Source organism: Tenrec ecaudatus, chromosome 4, assembly GCF_050624435.1.
Source record: "Tenrec ecaudatus isolate mTenEca1 chromosome 4, mTenEca1.hap1, whole genome shotgun sequence".
In the NCBI taxonomy this organism is placed as follows: domain Eukaryota; kingdom Metazoa; phylum Chordata; class Mammalia; order Afrosoricida; family Tenrecidae; genus Tenrec; species Tenrec ecaudatus.
The window spans coordinates 109,164,456-109,188,427 of record NC_134533.1 but is presented as its reverse complement, the minus strand read 5'-3'; the positions used below and the strand labels follow the sequence as shown (position 1 = coordinate 109,188,427).

The following is a 23,972-nucleotide window of genomic DNA, read 5'->3' as shown; positions in this document are numbered from 1 at the left end:
TAGGGGGCTAGGTAAGGAGCAAGATGGCTTTAATGCCCATACATGGTGAAAATAGGCAAAATGCCTTTAGTTGAGACAGACCCTGCTGGTGTTGGTGAGCAGAAAGGATTATAACCCAGATGGAGCCAAGCTCCTGGAGATGTTTTGTTCCACTACCCTGAATCTGTGCTTGTAATGAGAGTAGTACTTTTTACAGCACAGAAACACTTAAAAACGCTTAATTAAAAATATTCCACTTGCTCCCAAGAATATAGCAGTTGCCCTAGGTGAAGGAGGTAGTAATTATAGATTGGTCTATCCCTTTAAATTCCCACCAATGCCAAAGATAAATATACCATGAAGAGTGGGCACTTCATTATATTAATACAAATGAATAGTATTGAGTATTAATAGTACAAATAAATATCCCTTATGCTCTAGCATCTGCTCATAAAAGGTGGAACCTCTAGCCAACCTCAGTTTTAAGACAAGTGTTTTATTAGAAATCGGTTCAGTAAAGAGAACTAATTTGTAATGAGAACTATGGAATGTTGGTTGCGTTCTATTGCTGGTGCTGTATGCGGTTGGGCTTCCATAAGTGCATTCTTTCTGTATTATACATGGGGAAAGCGATGCCAGGAGAGAGCGAACTTCTCTCCTGTAATGAAAAAGTCCACTTGTGCTCTTTCTCTCTCCTGGCCATGGTATCTTGTTTCCTTACAAATTAGCATAGTGGGGATCATAGTATGACCTTGGAAATGTAGTCTCTGCCTAGTGCTTTCATCTAAAGGCAGACTGGGAAGAGGTGGTGTCTCCCTGAGAAGCCAATTTTACTTCAGAATGAATTAGACCTAGTGTCAAGAAAACCCAACTTCATTACTAGATTCACAAATGAACATGGAAACCGTCCAATGGCAGCAGCAACCCTGCAGTCCTGTTCAGAGCACCGTGATCAGCATAGCTGATCTGTAATGTAGCCCCATTTGGGTGAAGATCTAAAACAACTTGAAATGGTTTCAGACAAGTCCATTTAGGCAGCAATGGAACAGAACACTTCCACTGAATAAAACAATTACCACATTTAGGGTATATTATGTATTACATACCCCTAGGTTTTACAGTTAATCTGTACAGTAGAGAACTTTTGGCTGAGGGAACCCTGGGGCCGCCTTCTGTCGGGAAGGAAAAAGATTTACTCATATGCCCCTTTCCTCATCAAACTGGACACAAAAAACGGCTTTTGCTTCCTCGCACAAGAACGTTTCCATTCTACTCAGCACTGGGGCCGAGCCACCTCGATCCCAGCCCTTGCCTTCCCCAACTTTAACATTCCCATGGGTGTACCCAGGCCATGTCTTGATTCACCTTCCTGGGTGTTTGAATTTGCTGTATTTGTCCTCTAACCTGAACATGATTAACTGCAAAAAAATAGTCTTTTCAAGAAACCTTCATAACAAAATACCAGATTCCCTAAGAACAATAAAAGGGGATCAAGTTTTAACAGGCCAAAATACAAAAGAGGTCCGTCTGAATGTACCCAGATGGCACCAGATACCTCTGCCCTCAGCCCCCCTGGGTTGACGAGTCCCTGGCACACCCCACAGTGTTAGGCTGTCGATATGCAGTCATGTGGAAACAGCGCGGCTGTCTCTTCTAGTCATCCTCTGAACTCTCAGCAGACCTTTCATCTGTAGCCACTTTCCAATTTGTGCGTTTGTTTGTCCTTTCCGGTACCTCGTTGTTGGTGATAGGAATGTGAACTGTTTTCTCTCTCTTTTTCCTTTTGGTTTTTTTAGTGTCTCTTTCCAGACTGTCCTCAGAACTGCTAGATGCTGAGTCACCAGACTGAGAAATGTCACTTTCTGATTCCATCAAGTTGGGTTTTTTGAGAGACTTTTTTCTGGATTTTTTCTTGCGCTTATGTGATTGTTTCCTTTTCCTGGTACTAGACACTTGTGTTTCTTCTGAGATCTCGCTTGAGGAATCGGCTGTGACCTCTATGGCTTCCTTTTTGCTTTTCTTCTGTTTTTTGTGTGACCTTTTTTTCTGCTTTTTCTTGTGCGATTTCTTTGACTTCTTGTGTTTGCGAGATTCATGAGTAGTTGATTTTACCGGTGGAGATGTTCGTTGTCCATTGGTAATATCTTGGTGATCACTACGAATAAAAAAAAAAGGAAAGAAAAAGTGTATTTTCATTTTGCATCCTAGACAGGAGTTAGGTTAACATTTTTAGTTTTAAATAGTGTTACTCAGACTTTTTATCTACTCTCAGTAGTTTCTGCTTATCTTTAAAACGAATAATTCTCACCTGCCAGATTAAATTATTGAATTTCTGTGCACACACAATTTATTTACCGAAATGCTTCCAAATACCAGGGAAAGACAGAATACGCCAATTTTTTTCCTAACAAAATTACACATTTCCTTAGTTACATTTTTAATAGCAAATTAAGTTAGGACTATTATTTTAAAGTCATTTTATTGGGAGCTCGTACAACTTATCACAATCCATACATATATCCATGTGTCAAACATTCAATGACCTCATTCTCAAAACATTTGCTTCCCACTTGAGCCCTTGGTATCAGCTTATTTTTCCCGCCTCCCTCCCTGCGCCCCTAGGACTCAATTTATATTATCTTTATACTAATCTGAATTTCAAACTTTACTTCTCCCAGTAATGCTGTTTTTTTACCTGTCTGTTTCAAATTCTTCGGGGTATAACTCTTTATAACCGCTGTGACCCCACCTGTAATGTGCAACATATTACATGTTACTAATTCAATGCATACATTTTTGGAAACTAAACTAAAATTAGACCTAAGTGTACATATATACAGCCAAGCCCTTATGACAGCACAGTAGCCTAATTGGCTTTATTTTCTGTACTATATGTAACCATTTCAGACAACAAAGGATTCTTCTGTCCATTGGTAAGGGACCTTGCCATTCTCTTCCTGAAGAAACTAAGGGATGTTGGTATTCTTTATTAGTTATGAAGGATTTCTATAAAAAACTCTTCTACTGGGGCTATTTATTAACAGTCTAATATAATTCACATACCATTAAATTCACCCTCTTACTGTATACAAGGGAATACCAAAAAATTAATTTTTTTTTACAAAACAACCTTATCACCTTCAAAGTACTCTCCATTACACTTAATACATTTGTCAAATCTGTGACTCCATTCTTGGAAACATTTTTCAAACGCATCTGTTTGGATGGCTGACAGCACCTCCCTTGTTTTTTGCCTCACCTCTTCTACGTCATCAAATCACTGTCATTTCAGGTCCCTCTGCATTCCCGGAAACAAAAAAGTCTCAGCGAGGTCAGGTAAGTAGGAAGCATGGGGCAAGCGAGGGTATGCTGGTTTTTTTTGCCCAAAACTGGCACAATGAGATGGCTCCGTGAGCAGGTGTGTTGTTGTGGCGAAACCATTCCTGTTTGCCACATGTCAGGTGTGTTTTTTTTAAATCATTTTATTGGGGACTTGTATAACTCATCACAATCCATACATACATCTACTTTGTCAAGCACATTTGTACATTTATTGCATCATTTTCAAAACATTTTTCTTTCTACTTGAGCCCTTGGTATCAGCTTCTCATTTCCCCCTCTCTCCCCCACCTTTCCTCATGAACCTTTGGTAATTTATAAATTATTATTTTTTCATGTCTTACACTGACTGATGTCTACCTTCACCTTTTTCTGTTGTCTGTCCCCTTGGGAGGGGTTTATATGTAGATATTGTGATCATTTACCCCTTTCTACCCCCACGTTCTCCTTACTCTCCTTGTATCGATATTATCAATATTGGTGCTGAGGGGGTTATCTGTCCTGGATTCCCTGTGTTTCCAGCTCTTAACTATGCCCGTGTACATGCTCTGGTCTAGCCAGATTTGTAAGGAAAATTGGGGTCACAATAGTGGGGGGAGGAAGCATTAAAGAACTAGAGGAAAGGTGTATGTTCATTGTTGCTACATTGCACCCTAACTGGCCTCGTCTCCTCCCCAAGACCCTTCTGTAAGGGTATGTCCAATTGTCTACAGATGGGCTTTGGGTCTCCACTCCACACCCCCCCTCTCATTCACAATGATAAGATTTTTTTGTTCTGGGTCTTTGATGCCTACATCAGGTGGTTTTTGTTGCATGCGCACTGTTCTGCAATCTTTTCAGAACCTCTAAACAAAAAGCTTAACAGTCTCACCTCGGGGAATCAACTCCAAATGCACCATGAGTCGACATCCAAAATGAGTTTTGTCATCAATCAACATTTCACGTTTTTTAAAATGAGAAAATCACTCATGAATATACTATATTTAGCTATTCCTCAACTGACATATATTTGAATTGTTTTTAACTTTTGGCTATTGCAAAAATGGCAATAGCTGTGAACATTTATACACAGGTTTGCGTGGGACAATTGTTTAAAGTGCACATTCTCAGGTCAACTATCATAAGTCACAGAAATTTAGTCACAAACCTGTCTGGCATGTTGGCTTCATAATCATATAACTTCCTGTTCCAGGACTTAGCCTTAAGAAAATCATCTTCTAGTGTCCCCGGAACTTCATGCCTTGTCCTCCAACAGTCTCTCTGACTTTCTTCATCAAAACCATCACTACGCATCCGGCTATAAAAGAAAGCAGAGGAGTACTTTTAGATCTAAAACCATCAGTGAAGTTAGCTGAGGGAACATCAGTCAAGGTTCACAGAACAAACTAAGGGAAGAACAACCTGATACTGCTCAAACAAAAACACATTGTGAAAGACATCATCTGCTCCTCTCTATGGCCCCTGTTCTCATGGGGCAATATGATGGGTGTAGACAGAGAAACTCAACCACAGGGAAAGTTACATCTGGACGGTGGTATGCTCTAACTCACGCTGACTCTCAAACCTGGGGGCATACAAAGGAGACAGCCTAGTCATGATAAGTTGAGAACCACTGGTCTAGCCTGTTTTTACACTGTCCAGTAACCAGCCAGCCAATCAGTTGGAAATTCTTAAGAGCCGAGTATGTGCTAGGCACTGCTCTAATTCCTGGGAATGTGGCAGCAGACCAGTACAATCAATGTCACCAAAAAGGTGATGTTCTAAAATGTATTGACCATGACAAGCATATATATAGAATCCATCCTAAAAGAGCCATTGTTTGTTCCCAGAAATGCCACTTGGAACGGAAAAGATTTCTCTGTTGGGGCCTTGCCTTCTTTACCATGGACATCCTAAATACTTCTTGCCTGAAGCCATTCACTCACATCAGTCAAATGCTTCAGTCCACTGACTCCCTTGGCACACGCACTCTCCTGAAATGCCTCACTACTAACTACTGCTTTTCCAAGATGGTTATAAAAACAGGATTATTACACTCAAGTCCCTGTCCTATACTCCCTAGTATATAATCCCTAAGAGATGGCCCCAGCTATGCAGACATTTGTATACCTCCACGGGTAAGGCAACAAACCTCTGTCCCTTCATGTTCACCCTCGAGGAGGTAGTGTGAAAGGCAATGTGATGTGAGTAGATGAGGAAAGACCAGAATGAAAGACTGATTGGGAAAAGGAGTAAAGGTGAGCTAAGTGACTACAGGCTACCAGTGCAAAAGCTTGTTAGGCGCCATCAGACCGCAGTTATTCAAAATGTTTATATAATTACCTATTAATTACCCAGCAATTCTACTCTTAGGCTTGTGAGGGGGACTAAAAAAAGTTCCTGGAAAAACCAAATGAAGATGAAAAATACAATTTTCCTCTAGTTCTTGAATGCTTCCTCCCTGCCACTATTATGATCCCAATTCTACCTTACAAATCAGGCTGGACTGGAGGATGTACACTGTTACAGATAAGAACTGGAGACACAGGGAATCCAGGACAGATGAACCCCTCAGGACCAGTGGTGGGAGTGGCGATACCAAGAGGGTGGAGGGAGGTGAGGGAGAAAGGGGGAATAGATTATAATATAATCTCCCTGGGGGATGGACAGCAGAGAAGTGGGTGAAGGGAGACATCAGACGCTGTTAAGATATGATGAGATAATTTATAAATTATCAAGTGTTCGAGGGGAAGGGGGAGGGAGGGGAAAATGAGTGAACACTAGGGGCTCAAGTAGAAAGCACATGTTTTGAGAATGATGAAGGGAAACAAAAATGTGTGAAAGTGCTTCACACAATGGATGTATGTGTGGATTGTGATTAGAGTTGTATGAGCCCCCAATAAAATGAATTTTTTTTAAAAACTCAGAATGAAGAGAAAATGGACTTTTCCCACTGACGTTTTAAAGCCTCTTTGCCCAAAAGAACTAAAAGCAGGAATTCATGCAGACACAGGCACACCAGTCTTCACCGCAGCATTATTCACAATGAGCAAAAAGTGGAAAGGGCTCAATTGTCCATCAAAAACAAATGACTAAATAAGCAAAATGCAAACGCATACCAAACCCACTGCCATCGAGTCAATTGTGATTCACAGTAGCCCTGTGAAGGCAGAACAGAACTGCCTCATCGGGTCTCCAGGGCTGTAAATCCTGAAGGAAACTAACTGTTGCATCTTTCTCCTGTGGAACAGCTGGTGAGTTCAAACTGCCATTGCAGTGGAGCACTTAAGCCACTGCATCACCAGGTTTCTTATATACGGACATTATTAGCCATAAAGAGAAGTTCTGATACATGCTGCCACAAGGATGAGCCTTGAAAACATCTCACTCAAAGAACTAAACCAGTCACAAAAGGGCAAATGCTATACAGTATTCTACTTAGATGAGGTTAAGGTGCTAGGCAAGTTCAGAGATAGGAAAGTAGAATGGATGGGCTGGAAGAGGGGAAAGTAGGAGTTGTTCAATGGGTACAGTGTTTCGGTTTGGGGTGATTTAACTGGAAACAAACAGTAGTGATGGTTAAACAACATGGCAAATACACATGCCGCCACTGCCTTGTACACTCAAAAAGGATGGAGATGCAACCTCAAGATTTACATTTGTTCAAGACAGCTCTGCACGTTAGCATCATATTCAAGTCCAAGGAGTGGGAGCCCATATACATCAGAGCTGCCACCTTTATGCTGGGGTCTAGGTTTAAGACACAGGAAAGGCACAGGGACTCACTGAACTGGACTCTGAATATGAATCATCTCTCTTTAGCGTAACAAAGGCTTTTCAACAAAAGTTGACCATTTGGGAATAGGGAAGAATGACTGGGCTTCTTCGAGCTGGCACTCTACCTTGAACTGCTAGGTAGCATTTTCCTTTTGGTTCCCCGGTAAGCATCTTCCATCTGTTTCTCTAGTTCTCTGATTTTCCACATATCTGATTCCTCCTGAATCTAGATTTTAAAAGGAAGAGGGGAGGGACAAAAATAAGTTATTAAAAATGATACTTTGCATCATACAAGAGTAACTAAAGTCCACATTAATTATTGGGTTACAACCACACTCATGCCCAACTTAATGGTTCCAAAAGCTCAGTCTGTTATACAAAATTAAGATCATGTGACAATCCCCATGCTCACTCTCCTGTGCCTGAAGCCCATGGTGTATGAGGGTGGGAGCTGTGTCCTGCCCACCCTGGGTTCATCCTCTATCTACCCAGCCCCACAAAGCTCCTTTCCACCTTCCCCTACTGACCGCCTATACTCCAGCCCCTATCCCAGCCTCCGGGGCTTGCCTTTGCTTCATCCCATGACTTCTTTGGGCAGACCAAGACAGCACAGGCAAATGGTAATAGGTATTCAGCAGCCAGTAGGCCACTATCCTCTAGGTTGCTAAGTAACACTAGGGCTTTAAACTTTTTTTTCAGGGCTTTAAATATATTGCTCGGGGTTGCCCTTGGACCCAGTACGGGGCCAGCCTGGATCAATGGAGACACTACTTGATAAGTTTTCTCAAAATTGTTATAAATGTGAAATGTCAAATAAGGAGATAGTCAATCAGTGAGGAGTAGATATAGGTTACAATCAGAGACCTAATCGTAACTCTAGTTCTCTGTAGAATGGTGAACCAATCAGACCCAGTAAATTCTGAATACTTATGATTCTGCAGCAATTTAACTTTCTGACCCCTGCAAATACACATTTCCAATTTTGTAACTGTGCTATAATGAGGAAATGAAAAGTTAATGTTTCTAAGAAGATACTCTATAATATTTGAGATAGTTAAAGCTTATTGTGCCAACCGGGCCAATAAACACATGTGGGAGTAAATGAAGAGCAGAGATAAATGGCTCGGTGAGCCTCATCCTTCTGATTCTCGGGTCTCTTGCTCTGATGGTCGGACCAGGGTGCAGCTGCCTTAGCCAGTTCCCTGCTTCAGCTGGCAAGGCTCACTTCCTGTGAGATATCCCTGAGGAGAAGCCACATGGACCTACCCCGATGCAGCCCTGGGTGCTGGAGCAGCCACATGGAGACCCCTGCCACCTGCCAGCACTGAGATGCTTACATGCTCACTAATTAGGCATTCCTCCTGCAGTCGGCGTTATTGCATGTGTTTTGAGGACAACTTTGTAGATCGATGTTGGACATATGGGCTAATGTTGGACTTATGGGCTTGGACAGCACTGGGTTGGGATCCTTTCTTAATGTACACTTACCCTTTATATAACACTCTCTCTTAGCTACATATAAGTTTCTGTGGATTTGTTTCTCTGGTCTACCCAGACTAACACAGTATTAATCCTATCATCTTAATTAAATCCTAAGCAAACTTATGAGGGAAGTCATAAACAGGTAAATTAATGCATGATTTTGTAAATTCTGTGCTATCATTTTTTTAATCGTTTTATTAGGGGTTCATGCAACTCATCACAATCCATACATACATCAATTGTATAAAGCACATTTGTACATTCATTGTCCTCATCATTCTCAAAACATTTGCTCTCCACTTAAGCCCCTGGCATCAGGTCCTCACTTTTCCCCTCCCCCCTCCCTCATGAACCCTTGAAAATTTATAAATTATTTGGTCATTTCTTGCCCTGTCCGACGTCTCCCTTCACCCACTTTTTTGTTGTCCGTCCCCAGGGAAGGAGGTCACATGTAGATCCTTGTAATCGGTTCCCCCTTTCCAACCCACCCTCCCTTTACCCTCCCAGTATCACCACTCACACTACTGGTCCTGAAGGGATCATCCGCCCTGGATTCTCTGTGTTTCTGGCTCCTAAAGGTACCAGTGTCCATCCTCTGGTCTAGCCAGCCTTGCAAGGTAGAATTGGGATCATAATGGGGGGGGGGGGGTGGAGCATTTAGGAACTAGAGGAAAGCTGTATTTTTCATTGTTGTTGCATCGCACCCTGACTGGCTGGTCTCTTCCAGGGACCCTTCTGTAAGGTGATGTCCAGTGGCTACAAATGTGCTTTCTTTTTGTGTGTGCGCGCTTTCAAATCTAAATTCACCATGCAACTCGGAATAGTTAATATAACTGACAATCAAAATCAGGTAATATGACAGTAATAGCATTTATGATCAAATTAAGTGTCATAATCAGAAGTAAAGCAGAATTCTTGGCCCTAGGTGACCTGGCTCAGTAACATCATCTACTCCCAAGACTTCTCAACTAGTGTTGTTAGGTGCTGCCTAGTGGAGTTAGACTCATAACCACCCTCTGAGACAGGCTTTAAATGCATCCTAAGGTTTTCTAAGCTGTAATCTTTACTAGAGCAGATTGCCAAGGCTTTGTCCCACAGACTACCTACCTACATACCAGGAATTCCAAGTCATTATATCTAGACCCAATTTTCTCCTTGCCTGTAAGCCAAAACTGCCAATCTTGTCAACACCCTCCCTATGAGCAGCTACAAGTAACCCGAACTACCTCCATTCATGACATTATCATCATCTACCCAGTCACGCCCTTGCTGGTTTTATCTAATTCCTTTCTTATCACTGTCATCTAATGGGCCACCAGCTTCTTTTACATCCAATTCCGTTTTTTCTTTAACTCTCTTCTTTATCCCTAAAGTCACAGATTTTTTTTAATTGGGGGGAAGGGGGTAGTAGAGCCTAGCATTGTATTTAGCTCTTCATTGAACTGTTGGAATTGAGACCAGACATACATAATAAACCTCCAAAAATAGACCCTGAAAGGCACTTTCTGCTTAGGGCAAATAGTCAGAGCGAGCATGTAAACAAGCTGGCTTCTCTGTACCACACCAGCCAAGTCAGCCTCTCCATGGCCAGCTGCCCCAGCTCTGCCCTCCCTCTGGGAACACCAGCCAGACCCCATGTAGGCCTAACCCAAGGCTTTTCTGTAAGACGCCTTGGCCTACCTGGGAATGCTGGAAACATGTTAAAGGAATTATGGTGGGGGGCGGGAGGAAGAAAAGTCGTTTAAGAAGCTACCACAGTTTTTATTCAAACCCTCATCATGTCTTGCCTGAACACTGCAGTTGCCTTTCACCTCTCCCCTACCCAGCTGATAAATCATTTTTCAAAGATACAAATATATATGATACCCTTGCTTAAAAACCTTGGAAGGTTTTTTTGTTTGTTTTAATTGCCCTTTCTCAATCTTCACACCAACCAAAATACCAAACCCACAGCCATCCAGTAATTTCCAACTCACAGCAACTCTCTATAGGGTTTCAGAGACTAAAAGTCTTAACGGAGCAGCCAGCCTCATCTTTCTTCAATGGGCAGTTGGTGGGTCTAAACTACTGACCTTGTGATTAGCAGCCCAATCCTTACCTGATAGCACCACCTGGCCTCCTTATTCATGGCATTGCAGTCTCTCAACTATGTAAGCTTCCACTCAGACTTCATCTTCTCCACTATCTTGGGGCCTATTCTCTAGATGCACTTTTTTTGGGGGTGGGTGGGGTGGACAAATTCCAAGTCCTTTATGTTCTTCCTTGAGGCCATGCTAGCATACGATGCTGTCTATCCAGGATCTTTTTTTTTTAATCAGTTTATTGGGGACTTGTACAACTCATCACAATCCATCCATCCATTGTGTCAAGGATATTTGTACATTTGTTGCCATCATCATTCGCAAAACAATTTCTACTTGAGTCCTTGGTATCAGCTCCTCATTCTCCCCTCCTAGGACCTCCCACTCCCCCAACCCGCCCCTCCACCTTTCTACTCAAGATGGAGAAGACAGACCAGTCCAAGAGCATCCCCCACAGAGCACAGGGGAGAGACTGGGGTAGGGAGCCAAGCCACCCACAAAACTATGTCACGTTAGCCCTATGACCAGGCACTAGTCTCTGTCAAAGTGTCCCTGGCACAAGGAAGGGAACACCAGCTCCTGTACCATCCCCAAGGGTCACTGTGATCCACAGGCTGATTTTCTCCTCTGCCTCAAGACTAGAAGCTGAAACCTTTTCTGAGTCATAATGAGCAATTGTGCACAGCCAGATGGGTACACTGGCTGGGAGATGAAGAATCCTGGTTTCCTACTTGCAATGTGGTTTTGTTTTGGCTTTTGGTGAAAATTTACAGAGCAAATTAGTTTTACAATCAGTAATTCATACACAAACGATTCCCTGACATTGATGGAAATCTCTGCAATGTGTCAACATTCTATTTCTATCCCCCACTTTCCCTGCCCTACCTCCTCTTCTTTTGTCTTTGGGCAAATGGTGCCTTTTGGCTTCATAAAATTGGTGGTTATCTGCAGGCACCTTCCTCACTAGTGTGATAGTTTGATAGACCAGTCCATTATTTGATTCACGCTGTAAGACTGACTCAGGGCATTAATCTCAGGAGTTTCCTTCTGTCTGATCAGACCAGTGAGTCATATCTTTTTGATGAATTTGAGTTTCATTCTAGTTTCCTCTCATTCTAAACCTTTTATTATGTCCTTGGCCAAATGTTGGAAATGATAGCTGGGCATTTAGTTCTGGTCTCAGGCCAGGACTGAGGACTACTTACTTTCTCAAGTCTTTGATTCTCTGCTCCAGGTGCGAACAACACCAATAGCTGTGTGCTAGATGGCTGCTCCGGAGCTTTTAATACCCAAGACTCTTCACCTAACTAAGGTGTAGAGCATTTTCTTTGTTTTCTCTGCCATGTCAATTGATCTAGATATCCCCAAGTCTATAGTCATTAGCCCTCAAGCCCAGCAGCGCAGTCCCACAAGATATTGGGTTCTGCCTACGAAGTTGTTATAGCTATGCCCTATGTGTGCTCTATCACATATATGAATATACATGCAGAACACCAGGATGCTCTTCTGCACATGGTAAACTCATACCCATTCATCAAGACCCAGTTCAAACAGCAGCAGCTCAAATATCTCCTCCATAAAATCTGTGCTAGTTTCCCAGTGTAGGTTTCATTATTCATTTTTCCTCCCTCGATGCTCTGCAGCACTCTCACTCTGTGATACTCACTCTCCAACTATAGTCATTACTTATTTTATTCAACTTCCTATCTCCCAACTGTGTCAAACACTCGACCCAGTGCCTGCCCTCAACAAGAGCAAAGGAGTGAGTGGGTTGTATGCCCCACCTTATTGTGAGCATCTGTGTGCCGGATGACATTTCTCAGGAGGACTTTCCCCAGTGGGACCCGGGACATTCTTCAATCTGAAAAGGAATCAAGAAGGAACACTTAATCATAATAAGATTTTATTACCCTATTCTTCATTAAAGTTTTCTAAAGAGAATGGAGTGAACGATACCTGAACTAGAAGTCAGAAAATCCTGAGGAACTCTCAGTGTAGAACACTGTCTTTATGTTCGTTATGTTAATTGATCTCGATCGTCCCCCAAGCCTGTAGTCCTTTGCTCTTAAGCCCAACAGCCCAGTCCCAGACTTTTTAATATGCTTCAACCCCTGAATTATATGTGACTTATGCCCATAAATTATTTAAGTTTTTGTATATAAACTCCTTTCTTATAGACATGAGTCTCTATAAATTTGTTTCTCTAGTCAACTCAGACTAACACATCTCTAATGTTCACAAAGAGGCCTTTTGTTCCTTCGAACATGGAATGAAAACCCTGTGCTTCCTTTGGATTTCATTAACTGAAGGCATGTACTCCATTCTGCACCAACTGCTGTGAGCAAGAGTTAGACATGAGGTCATCCCACCCAATTGGAAATGCATTTTCTAATGAGTGTGTGGGTAAGGAACATTGAATGCTTGGGAGACAGTCAACAATAGTCACTATCTGTATTTCCATCCTAATAAGCTTTGAGATAAACTCTTAAAAATTACTGAAGTTTTAAAAAATGTTTTGTAAATAAATTAAAATGTTAACGAAATAAAAAAGAAAGTCCTGAGGAATAGAAACTGCCTGAGGGTAACTGCCTGAGGACCACTGTTGAGACTGAAAGGAGACGGTGTTGAATCCTTTGCCTCTGCACAAGCGCACAGAACGTGTTCACGCTTCACGAGCGCCGTGTCACGTCAGCCTCACAGCTCTGCTCAGGAGGCCGGCAGCTCCCCGACGGCCCTGAGGCCAAACTGCCCCAGCCACAGGCCGTCATCAATGTCCACGCTGGAGAACCACCCTGAATCAGAATACCGGTTTTTGACGAAGTAACTCTCAGGACCCCCGAGTGTCAATCACCACAAATGTCAACTGTCATGGAAACGAACCCCTAGAAGCTCCAGATGCAGAATTACGTTTCTCTACTCAAGCGGATCTCCCCACTTTCTGAAAAAGCTCCGAGAACTAGTGGTCCCGGCGATTCCCAGCTAACGGGCTTCGGGCAACCACCCCAGCGCTCACTCACCCCTCGATCCTGAGGAAATCAGGCATCTTGTTAGTGGGAGACGAAGAACCACTCCATTACAAGCTCTCCTCCGACTCAGGAAGCCAACGAGTCAGGGCGCAGAGGCAACTCTGCAACTTCACCCGCGTCCTTCGTGAGCTCGCGGCCTGCACGCCGGGCGCTCGCCCTCAGCCTTCCCCCAGCCCGGGCCGAAGGGCGGCGGGCAGAGCTCCCTCCGCGACGCAGGCCCGAAGCGGCGCCGGCATTCCCCGCTCCGGCTCCGCGGGGTGGGCCCCAGGGGCTGGGTTTCGCTCCCCGGAAAGGACCGGCCGCCGCGGAGGGCCACGACCTTCCGGCGGGGCCCCAGGCAGCGTCTAAGGTGTCTGAAGGGGGGGTGGAGGTCTCCGATTGGAAGACAGAGAAATTCCTCCCATCTTTGTCACCGAGATCCCTGTCTCTCTGCAGCCTCGGGGTTCCTGCCAACCTTCCCCCCAAACGCCCTCCCCACACAAACACACACACACACACCCATACCGTGCGCCGCAGCCTCGCGTGGCGGGGGTTGGGGGGGGAGGGGGCGGAAGTGCTCTGAGAGAAAGAGGAGGCTTCCCTTTCAGACCGGAAGTCGTACTGCAAAAAAGTTCTTCCCCGCCACAGGCGACCCAGTCTGCCGCAGACAAGGGTTTCAAAACGCTCCAGAGACGGGCGGACGCGGGCGGCGCTTCCCTGGTCAACAAGGGAGTGGAGTCCGGCAGAAGATCAAGCCCAGCACTGGGAAAGGCAGGTACAGGAACGCGATGTACAGAGAGCTTTGGCCTGCCTGGAGTAACCCGGACCCAATTAGGCGTTGCACACAGCCGTTACCCTGGTAACCGGCGTCGCTGTTGCTCAAGGAAGCTGGAGGTGGGTTCTCTATCTCTGGGTTGTCCGTTAGTTAAATTTCGTCTCACGCAGTCCAGTCGTCGAAGAATCCCAACCTCCCGTTTTCTTCATTCGGTGGGAACTGTGGAACACCTCGCAGTGGACGTTGGACTAGGGACATCGATATACTTATATGGATAGATGTAGTGTATTTTCCAGTTGTAATCACATGGCTTTTATTACATTATTTAATCCTCACAAGAGCCCTGTGAGATAGGTGTTAATAATTTTCACTTTCGTGAGGGGAGGAACGAGACACGTATCAATTGCATATGTGAAGGTGGTAGAACTAAGATTAGAAGCCGGGTTTTCTAGTTCCAAAGTCCGTGCTCTTAATGATTAAACTATATAGTAAGGATTGAGGGGATCACATATGCACTTTACCCTTCACCCCGCATGTTTGGCAGTTTCAGGAATTGCGTGCGACGCCTCAAACGGCCCCTACCCAGGGATTGGGCCAAGAGGATCATCAAGAAACTAGGCTGAAAATGACGACTGTGTCCTATGGGCCCTCTCTCTTTCTTTTAAAATCATTTTATGGGGGGACTATTACAGTTCTTATCACAGTCCATCCATACATCCATTGTGTCAACCAAATTGTACATCTCTTGCCATCATTTAAAAATCATTTTCTTTCTACTTGAGCCCTTGGTATCAGCTCGTTTTCCCCTCCCTCCCTCACAAACCCTTGATGATATAAAATTTTTTATTTTTCATGCCTTATACTGATGTCTCCCGCCTTCCCCTTCCCCTCATTATTACTCCTGAGGGGGTTATCTGTCCTGGATTTCCTGTGTTTCGAGCTCTTATCTGTACCCATGTAAATGGCTCTGGTCTAGCTGGATTTGTAAGGTAAAATTGGGGTCATAATAGTGGGGGTGGGTGGGGGAGGACGTATTAAAGAACTAGAAGAAAGTTGTGTTTCAACGGTGCTATACTGCACCCTGACTGGCTCTTCTCTTCTTTGTGACCCTTTGTCAGGGGGAGCCAGCCCCTAACACATCATTATGGGTCCGGTAGGCTCAATTGTACCGCGATAATAAATCACTGTCCAATGAGGCCGTACAATTGTTACATGGTATATAACTCAAAAGAGTCCTTTTCCTACAGGGCCCCACGTTGGGTGCCATATGTCAGGGGAAGCCAGCCCCTAACACATCATTACTGGTCCGGTAGGAGCAATTGTACAGCAATAATAAATAAAGATCTTAGTAAAGTTATAGAGAGCATGAGAGAGAAAAGAGAAGTATTAAAATAAATGGAGTCAGACACGATTCATGGTAGCATGCTCACCTCAGCCCCGCTTGGTGGTCCACGTGGAGGGAGAGAGATTTAATGCTAGCCCAGGTTTTTATATTCTCTGGGACATGTAAGCCCCCTAATTAAATGTGAGGACCCATGTCACAGGAAGGGGCTGTGCTATAGGTTATAGAGCAATGAGAAGGGGTGGTCTAGGGAAATACATGCAATAGGAAGAGGAGGGGTTGGGGGTATACATGTGACAAGATGGGCGGATCCTAGATTTAGGATGGCAGCCTAACCTTGGTCATCCTTGGGTGGATTTGACCTCTCTGGTGTCTCCTACAAGGAAACAGACAAGTACTATCCTTATCAGAAGGGAGTGAGCCCTACTTGTTGTGGGATAAACAGTGGTGTCTGCTTGATCTAGATGGCTGATAGCTCTTGGGGAGAATGACCCCTGCTCTATTCCTGATGACCTCCAAGTGTATAGTCATTCACAAGCACCTAAGTTTGGCACAGATTTGGAGGAGACAACTTGGGAGAAATCCTTATGTTTCCCACAACCCTTCTGTAAGGGGATGTCCAATTGTTTACAGATGAGCTTTGGGTCTCCACTCTGCCCTCCTCCTCATTCACATTGATAGGGTTTTTTTGTTCTGGCATTGACGTGTGATACTTGATCCCATCAACACCTCATGATCACACAGGCTGGTGTGCTTCTTCCATGTGGACTTTGTTGCTTTGTACTTGAGATTCTAAGGAGAAGGTAGGGCCTTATTTGAAAAGATAATTTGAGAATTTAGGAAAGGGTGCTAGGTAATTGGTGCATAAAGTAATGAGGTGCTGTCTTCACCAAAACAATTCCTTACCAGTTCCTTCTCCCCACCAAAGAAAGGAACCGATAGCCACATGGACACTCAGAGAGAGAGAGAGATCACACATTCTCTTAAATCTTGTCTTTTCATAGATTAAAGAGGCCATTCATCATCATCAATCATGGAAGTATCCTCAAAGGGTCTTCTTACCCAGGTTACTCAATTCTGGAACCTCCTGGATGATTTGGCTGAAAGTGACCCTGAGCGCTATGAGAAGTTCATTCAACAGCAGCTGGAAGAGGGAAAACAGCTCTGTGCTGCCCCAGAACCACAGTTTTGTCTACAGACCAGGATCCTGGTATGTACAGTTGGAGCCAGGGATAGGGAGGAGCGCCAGAATTAAGTGCTCTTAGAGTAACCAGAAAATAGCCTGTGCTACTTTAACAGCAGAAAACTTAAGAAAATCTGTCACTCTAAACAGGAAATTGAAAGTAATGTGGAAGATTATATTCAAAGAGAAAATGTAGAAATTTCATAGTTAAAATATATTTTAGCAATCTCAAGAAGAACCTATTTTTTTCCTGCTAGAATACAAACATTAAAAGCAATGTAATATTTAGTAGAGAATCATCTAGCTGGAATTTTTTTAATCAAATCTTATTTGACTTAAGGAAGTAACAAGCTGTCTCAGGTTTTTCAAACCTGTATGGCATCAGCCTGCCACATCGTCTATGGAGTAGACATGGGGTTCCAACGACCACTTTTGTGGTCAGCAGCCAAGCTGGTTACTGCCCTGTCGTTAGGCGGGCATCCACCCACTGCTGTAGTCCATCCAGCTCTTAGCAACCCTGCATACGACAGGGTGGAACAGCTTATAAATCTCTGCAGGAATAGATAGCCTCCTCGGTCCTCCCCGAGAGCAGCTTGAACCATTGACTTTGCTGTTGCCGTCCAATATCCATAATCAACTCTGTCACTAGTGCTCCCTTAAGTGGGGAATACCACCACCACCAAGAATCTCCACTGAAACAACAAAAAGCACTGCCATGAGTCAATTCAGACCCAGAGTGACCATGTAGAACAGAGTAGAACTGCCCCCTTGGGTTTACAAGACTCTCCTTCTTTACGGGAGTGGATAGCCTCATCTTTCTCCAGTAGAGTGGCTAGTAAATTCAAAGCACTGATTTTGTGTTGAGCGGCTCAGCACACAGCACACTGCGCCACCAGGGCTCCTTTAGAAGGATAAGGAGTGGGGAGGCAAGGTACTTCAGCAAATCCTCCAGGTTAGCTAAATTCCTCTTCCCCACCACTACCAGTTCATTCCAAACACAGCATTTGAATTCTTCAGGAAAAGAGAGCAGCTTTGCAGAAATCAAGTAGTAGTGGTCGTAGTTGTTGTTTTGAAAATTGTTCTAAGATAACATGGTTGTATTTTTTAATTATACTTTTATTGGGGGCTCTTATATCTCATCACAATCCATAAGGATAACATGTTTTTAAAGTTTTATTACTTGGAATGACTTAAAATTCTCCCCTTTCCAACACTGATGAGTGGCCTCTAGAATGTGGTTTAAAAATAAGCTAATTTTTTATATATACAAGATCATTTGTTTTCTAGAAACCAAAAGGAAAAACACTTTTCATTAATCTATGCCAGTGGAAAAGGATCCCAGCTCCCCAGTCAGCTACACAGCCAGTGCCTCTAAGTGTTGGCAGGCCCGAAGAGATTTCTGAAACATCAGGTACAGAGAATTCTATGAAAGAAAGCATGTTTAATTTTGTAATTGGGGGTAGAATTGACCATGGATCAGATTTTACCTGGTTAAGGGCATTTCAAGTAAAATAGCTTACTTAGGAATGAGTGTACCTTTATGCTCATTCAAGACTTTTCCATTTTTCTAACAATCTGAGCTATTTTCAACCATATGGGAATGCTAAGAAATGAACTAGTTGGGATTTGTATATTTAGCACCATTACAATTACGTGTGAAAAACACAGGGATGAAATCTATGCTTCATTAACAATATCATTATGAAACAAAGTTGTCTTCCTTTCACACCCTCTGAATCACACACAGATGTCTACACAGTCATCGATGTTGCCTACCATCCTGATACCCTGCAGGCAGCAGAAAAGGACCAAGTGGAAAAGGATCGGTTGGTAAGGATGGCTATGAAATGCATTGAGGAGCGGCTCCAATGGACTCTCTCACATTCCTACCAAATAACAACATTTCAAATAAAAGGAAGCATTCAGAGGATGAAGCAAAATCTGATGGGAATCCAAAATGATGCTGCAGATTTGAGAGAGAAAACAAGAAAGGGTGAGTTGATGAACGCAAAAGAAAACTTAAACTTAAGAGCTTAGCATCCTGTGTACATGTGTTAACCGGGTTGACTAGAGAAACAAATCGAGAGACACCCATATGTAGGTAAGAAAGAGCCTGAGATAAAGAAGTAATTGTATAGCAGGAAAACATCCCAGCCCAGTCCAACTCAAGTGCACATATCCAACTCTTTGCAGCCCTGCATATGACAGGGTAGACCTGCTCCGGAGGGATCCCAATACTCATTCTTTTCAGGAACAGACAGCGTCATCCTTCCTCCCTGGGAGCAGCAACGTGTCCACATCACGTCCAAATGTCAGATACTAGTCCTTAAGTCCCTCTTCAGACTCAAAGTCACATGCAATGATGCAGAAGTCAGGACCATCACCAGCAGGTGGGTGCAAAGTCCTGTGGATCCAATGGCAATGGATGCATCTCCGGAGCTCCCCCAGGTCTCAGTGTGACTCTCTGGCATGAAGGTGTACGGCAGGCAGAGAGGGGGAGGTTCCCAGGACCCTCCTTATGAGGAGGTCACGCCCACAAGGAGGCACCATCAGACGGACCTGCGGCAAGAAATTATTGAACTCCCACAGTGTATTTTGCAAACTAGAAATCTTGCTTCTTAAAGATGACAAATTTAGGAAGATAAGATAGGAAAATATGAAGGTTAAATACCATTAATATTAGAATATCCCACCCCTAACCCCACCCCTGCCCCAAACCCTGCATACTTTTAAACCATTCTGTGGTCTAAGATTCTTTTTAAAATTCCCAAATGATTATGGAGTGCTGAGTCTCTGTGAACAATAGTGAAAAAAAATCATATTAACTAAAGGTAGAATTAAACAACTGACTAATATACTTATTGTTAAAAGTTGTGCCTGTAGAACGTTGAATTAGCCAAAGTTGTATAGATATATTTACAATGACAAAGTAGCTACTGAGGTAGCTTATGTACAACAAAACACCTCTAGGATTTGGTTTCTTCATTTAGAAGTTTGGAGAGGCGTCAGGAGACACCACAGTTAATCTGCCTAATGTTTAGTGCTTAGTTTACCTCCCAGTTCACTGCATAGTATGGGGCGGGGTGGATCTTGAAAACTTACCTGAGGCTATCTAAGGCATCGTTGGTCTGTAGTCCCCTGAAGCAACAGAGAAAGGGGAATGTGGGCGATTGCCTCCGTGAACAGCCGCCTCCCTTGTCATGAACGGAGACCTGGATGGTGCCCTGCTGCCATTACGGAACATTTTTACTCAATGTTGTATCAAAGATTCTATAGAAGAATCCTGACCAGAGCGGGCAGGATGCAGAACATGAAGGACAGAATTTCCAATTCTTGTGGAATCCAGATTCTGCACCCGGTGGAGGCTGGATGACCCCCTGAAACTGTTACCCTGCAAGAACCTTTCAACCTTAAACCAAAAAGATCCCCAGAAATCGTCTTCAATCCAAACGATAGGTTAGCTTAACTAGTAAAGAATTTCTAGCACGGTTGTTCTGTTCATTGAAGATCAAGCCCCGTGGAATCTGACAACAGCAACAAGGAGAACTGCACAGGACTTAGAGGGCAGGGAGTGTCCACTCCTGTGGGAGGAACAACTCAAGTGAGAGAGGACGAGAATGGTTGCATGTGGTCCCTGTCGGAAGTGTTGAATTGATTTTATTTAGCTGTTGCACATTCTCAACTATGAAATAAAACAAGATTCCGAAACCAATTTAGCTGCCGCCTTTCACCCATCTCAGCTAACACTGTGTCTGTTGTAGCGCGTAGCCTGATGCTAATTTATGATGATTGATTTTAACCCCTCCCCACCCTTTTTTATTTCTTAAAAAGAACTAACCCTTGAACAGATTAAAAACAGGTCTGTGAGCAATCCGGATGACTTTCCTCAGTTTATACTGCCAAAGGACCACGTCTCAGGCAGAGCCCCTCTGATTGAGGAGATTGGCAGTACCGAGATTCAGGTGGAGGTGAAGATCCCGACCTATGAATTAAAAATTGTGAAGGACCAGGACGAGAAACCTCTGAAAATGGAACTGATCATTGAATTGCCTGGTATTGATTCAGTCTCCCTCTGCGATCTTAGTGTGTCTGAGGTGAGTTAACTACCCGACACTTTGACACTTTATCTTCCTCTCTGTGTGCTAAGACTCGTGGGGAGCCAGTGCGTTAGAGTAGAAGTGTTCCTTAGGGGTTTCCTGGCTGAAGTCTTTACAGAGGCAGATGAGCAGGCCTTCCCTCCAGGCCTCTGGGCGGGTTTGAACTGCTAAGCTTAAGGATCGTACTTGAGAGCAGATCCTTTGCCACCAAGCCCTTTTGGATTTATATATACTACATTTAAAATTTGCCTGCAGTTATTATTTTCTGCCCCAAGGTCTGAATCCTAGAACAAGGATCCTGTAAGAAGCAAAAGCTGTTTTTCACTAGTACCTGCTAGTAACAATTCCCTATCTCAGGTGCTTCCCAAAGCTTTCTCAGGTGGTGTGTCTGTTGCAGGTCTTCTCTGTTCCATGAGTGTTCTAAATCTAGAAATGTAGAAACAATCCTCATCTGAGATACACCACTCATGATGGAGGGGCAGAGAAAATGCCCAAACAGTAGTCTCACCCTTCTGCTCCCCTTCAGCATATATCACTTTTAGTTCTATTCCACCGGCCAAAGAAGTCAGATAGCCCAGTCCCACCTCAGTGGGGCTGGAAGTGTGCCAAGGCTAAGGTAATTGGTCCTCTTACAGAATAGAGCAAGTCTTTGGGACTAGTACTTAATGTCACAGCACACTCAATTGGCCACACATATTTGTACTTTTCCAAGGAAAACACCTCCGATCTAATATTGGACTCGTGTATAGGATTTTCCTCTAGAGATCAGCATTGTGTTCCTCTTGAACCACAGACCTGTGAACTACAGAGACAAGTGATCCATATTCTCTTAACCCCATCCACCACACACCAGGGACTAGAGAAGATAAACATAATAGCCTCAATGAAGAAATGGTGGGGGCGGACAGGAAGCATTAGTACACCCAACTAACTCTCACTGCCACAAAGTCAGCGCCAACTCACAGCGATCCTATAGGGGAGCTTAGAGCTATGCCCCCTCTGGGTTTCTGAGACTAACTTTTTATGGAAGTAGAAAGCCTCAGCTTTTTCCCTTGGAGCTACTAGTGGTTTCAAACTGCTGACCTTGCAGTTAGCAGCCAGTGTGTAACCCACACCACCACCAGAGCTCATTTTACTGGTACACGTACACAGCAATCCTGAAATCCTGGTAGGCAGTCAAATACTTGATTCCTCAGCTCCCCTTGCATTCTCCACAATCTTCAGATGTATCCAAGGGGAGGTTTTTCCTGTTTAATTATGCATTTTGGTCACTTCTGAAAAGAGCCCTAGAGAATTTGCTCTCCATAAGTACTGGCCAGCCTTCTCAGCCTGTTTCCTGCTCCTGTGATGTGAAGTCAGACCCTGTTAGTCCAGACTGGGACTATATTTCTGATTTGATTCAGTCCATGCTACCTCCCAGAATTTTTAAGACGTGTTCATTTTTTTAAAGACGACTTGCCTAGCTTGTCATTTTTGACCAAATGATTTACCAAGGTCCCATTGAGAAATAAAACCAAGAAAATAAAACAATGTGGTTTAGTCTCTATTTGTACGTTGTTTTAATCGGTGTTTGTTGATATTTTAAATTTGTTTTTGTCTTTTTATTTTCATTTTATTGGGGGCTCGTACAACTCTCATCACAATCTGTACATATATTCATTGTGTCAAGCACATTTGTACATTTGTTGCCATCATTCTCAAATGAGTATTGATTCTTGTAGATAATTCCTATAGATCTCTTGGAGGTATCAAGTTAGAATGTAGACTGACTCCATTTATCAGGAGTGAAAACGCAAAATTCCAACAGATGGTTGGACCAAAATGAGCTAAATTGAAATCTCTTTACTGGTGAAAAATAAAAAACCCATCTCAATCTCTGAGATCTGTATATTCAATCTCTCCTAGTTGCAAACAAAATAATGCTTTTCTTGGGTTTTTTTGGTAGTATCTTACAAAATGTAGCTAATAGAATAACTCATGCTACCATTATTCTTTCCCTGTTATTATAAGCCAAAAATTAGATATATTAGTTATCTTCTGAATTACTGAGTTAGTGACTAAGTCACCACCTTCTTTCCATTAAGTTTTTTTGCTACTTGCTGGGCAGCCTCTAAACCAATGTCACATAATTTAGGGCTTTCAATATTGTAGCATCGTACTTTTAACACCAACTTACCATACATATTCGTGTATAAGCCAAGTTTTTTCAGCACATTTTAAGTGCAGTTTTGTGGTAAAGTTAGGTGCTGTGACTGATATCCGGGTCAGCTTACACTGGAGTATACATGGTAGTTTACTTTTGATATCTTGTGCTGCAGTAACTACCAATCGCCAAATACTCAGTTACCAGGTGGCACAGTGGGTTCCGTATCAGGCTGCTAGCCAGTCAGAAGTTTGACTCCACCAGTCACTCAGAGAGAGACACGTGACTTTGTATTTAACAGTTTTTGTCTTGGACACCCACAGGGGCAATTCTACCCTGCTCTAGATCACTGTGAGTCAAGAGACTTAATAGCAGTAAATAGGATCCTCTTATGAGAGACATGAATTAGGAACAATAACCAAATATAATGCAAAATTTAGCCAGGGATTATTTTCCCATTTTCATCTTTTGCAATCTCTTTTGACTTATTCCCAGGAAGATTTAATGTTCGAGGTCTCTGAGAAGTACAGATTACACCTGGATCTCCCAGAACCTGCCAATGCTGAAAAGACCACAGCAACATTTTTCAAAGAAAAAGCGACGTTAGTCATCACAATGCCACTGGTGTGAGACAAGAGCATCATGTACTCCAGGTCTCCTTGCCGTGCTTATGCACATTGTAGAACTTGTACTAAAGGTGAAGAGGTGGGGTGATCTTAAATATTTCCTGAGAATCTCCTTTGAAATGAAGTTTTCTATTTTTCAAGTAAATTTGGTACCAACACAAGCC

The 23,972-nt window shown here is 43.3% G+C and overlaps 2 protein-coding genes across 3 annotated transcripts; one reads left to right on the top strand and one right to left on the bottom strand.

The window, feature by feature from the left end:
• Nucleotides 1–1,039: 1,039 nt before the first annotated feature.
• Nucleotides 1,040–14,226, bottom strand: NKAPD1 (NKAP domain containing 1). 2 transcript variants are annotated; one of them, XM_075546605.1, is made up of 6 exons: nucleotides 14,168–14,226; nucleotides 12,422–12,498; nucleotides 7,200–7,300; nucleotides 4,466–4,615; nucleotides 2,675–2,728; nucleotides 1,040–2,134 (listed from the first exon to the last, which is right to left on the bottom strand). In XM_075546605.1, the coding sequence occupies exons 2-6, from the start codon at nucleotides 12,488–12,490 to the stop codon at nucleotides 1,633–1,635; spliced, it is 876 nt and encodes a 291-aa protein (XP_075402720.1). In that variant the 5' UTR covers nucleotides 12,491–12,498; nucleotides 14,168–14,226; the 3' UTR covers nucleotides 1,040–1,632. The 2 variants fall into 2 exon arrangements, with proteins under 2 accessions (XP_075402720.1, XP_075402719.1); XM_075546604.1 differs by lacking the exon at nucleotides 14,168–14,226 and adding an exon at nucleotides 13,655–14,161.
• On the top strand, nucleotides 13,998–23,969 carry PIH1D2 (PIH1 domain containing 2). Its single transcript, XM_075546603.1, has 6 exons — nucleotides 13,998–14,536; nucleotides 16,764–16,969; nucleotides 18,230–18,353; nucleotides 18,690–18,935; nucleotides 20,774–21,036; nucleotides 23,678–23,969. Exons 2-6 carry the CDS (start codon nucleotides 16,793–16,795, stop codon nucleotides 23,810–23,812), a joined length of 945 nt encoding a protein of 314 aa, XP_075402718.1. The 5' UTR covers nucleotides 13,998–14,536; nucleotides 16,764–16,792; the 3' UTR covers nucleotides 23,813–23,969.
• The last annotated feature ends 3 nt before the right edge of the window (nucleotides 23,970–23,972 follow it).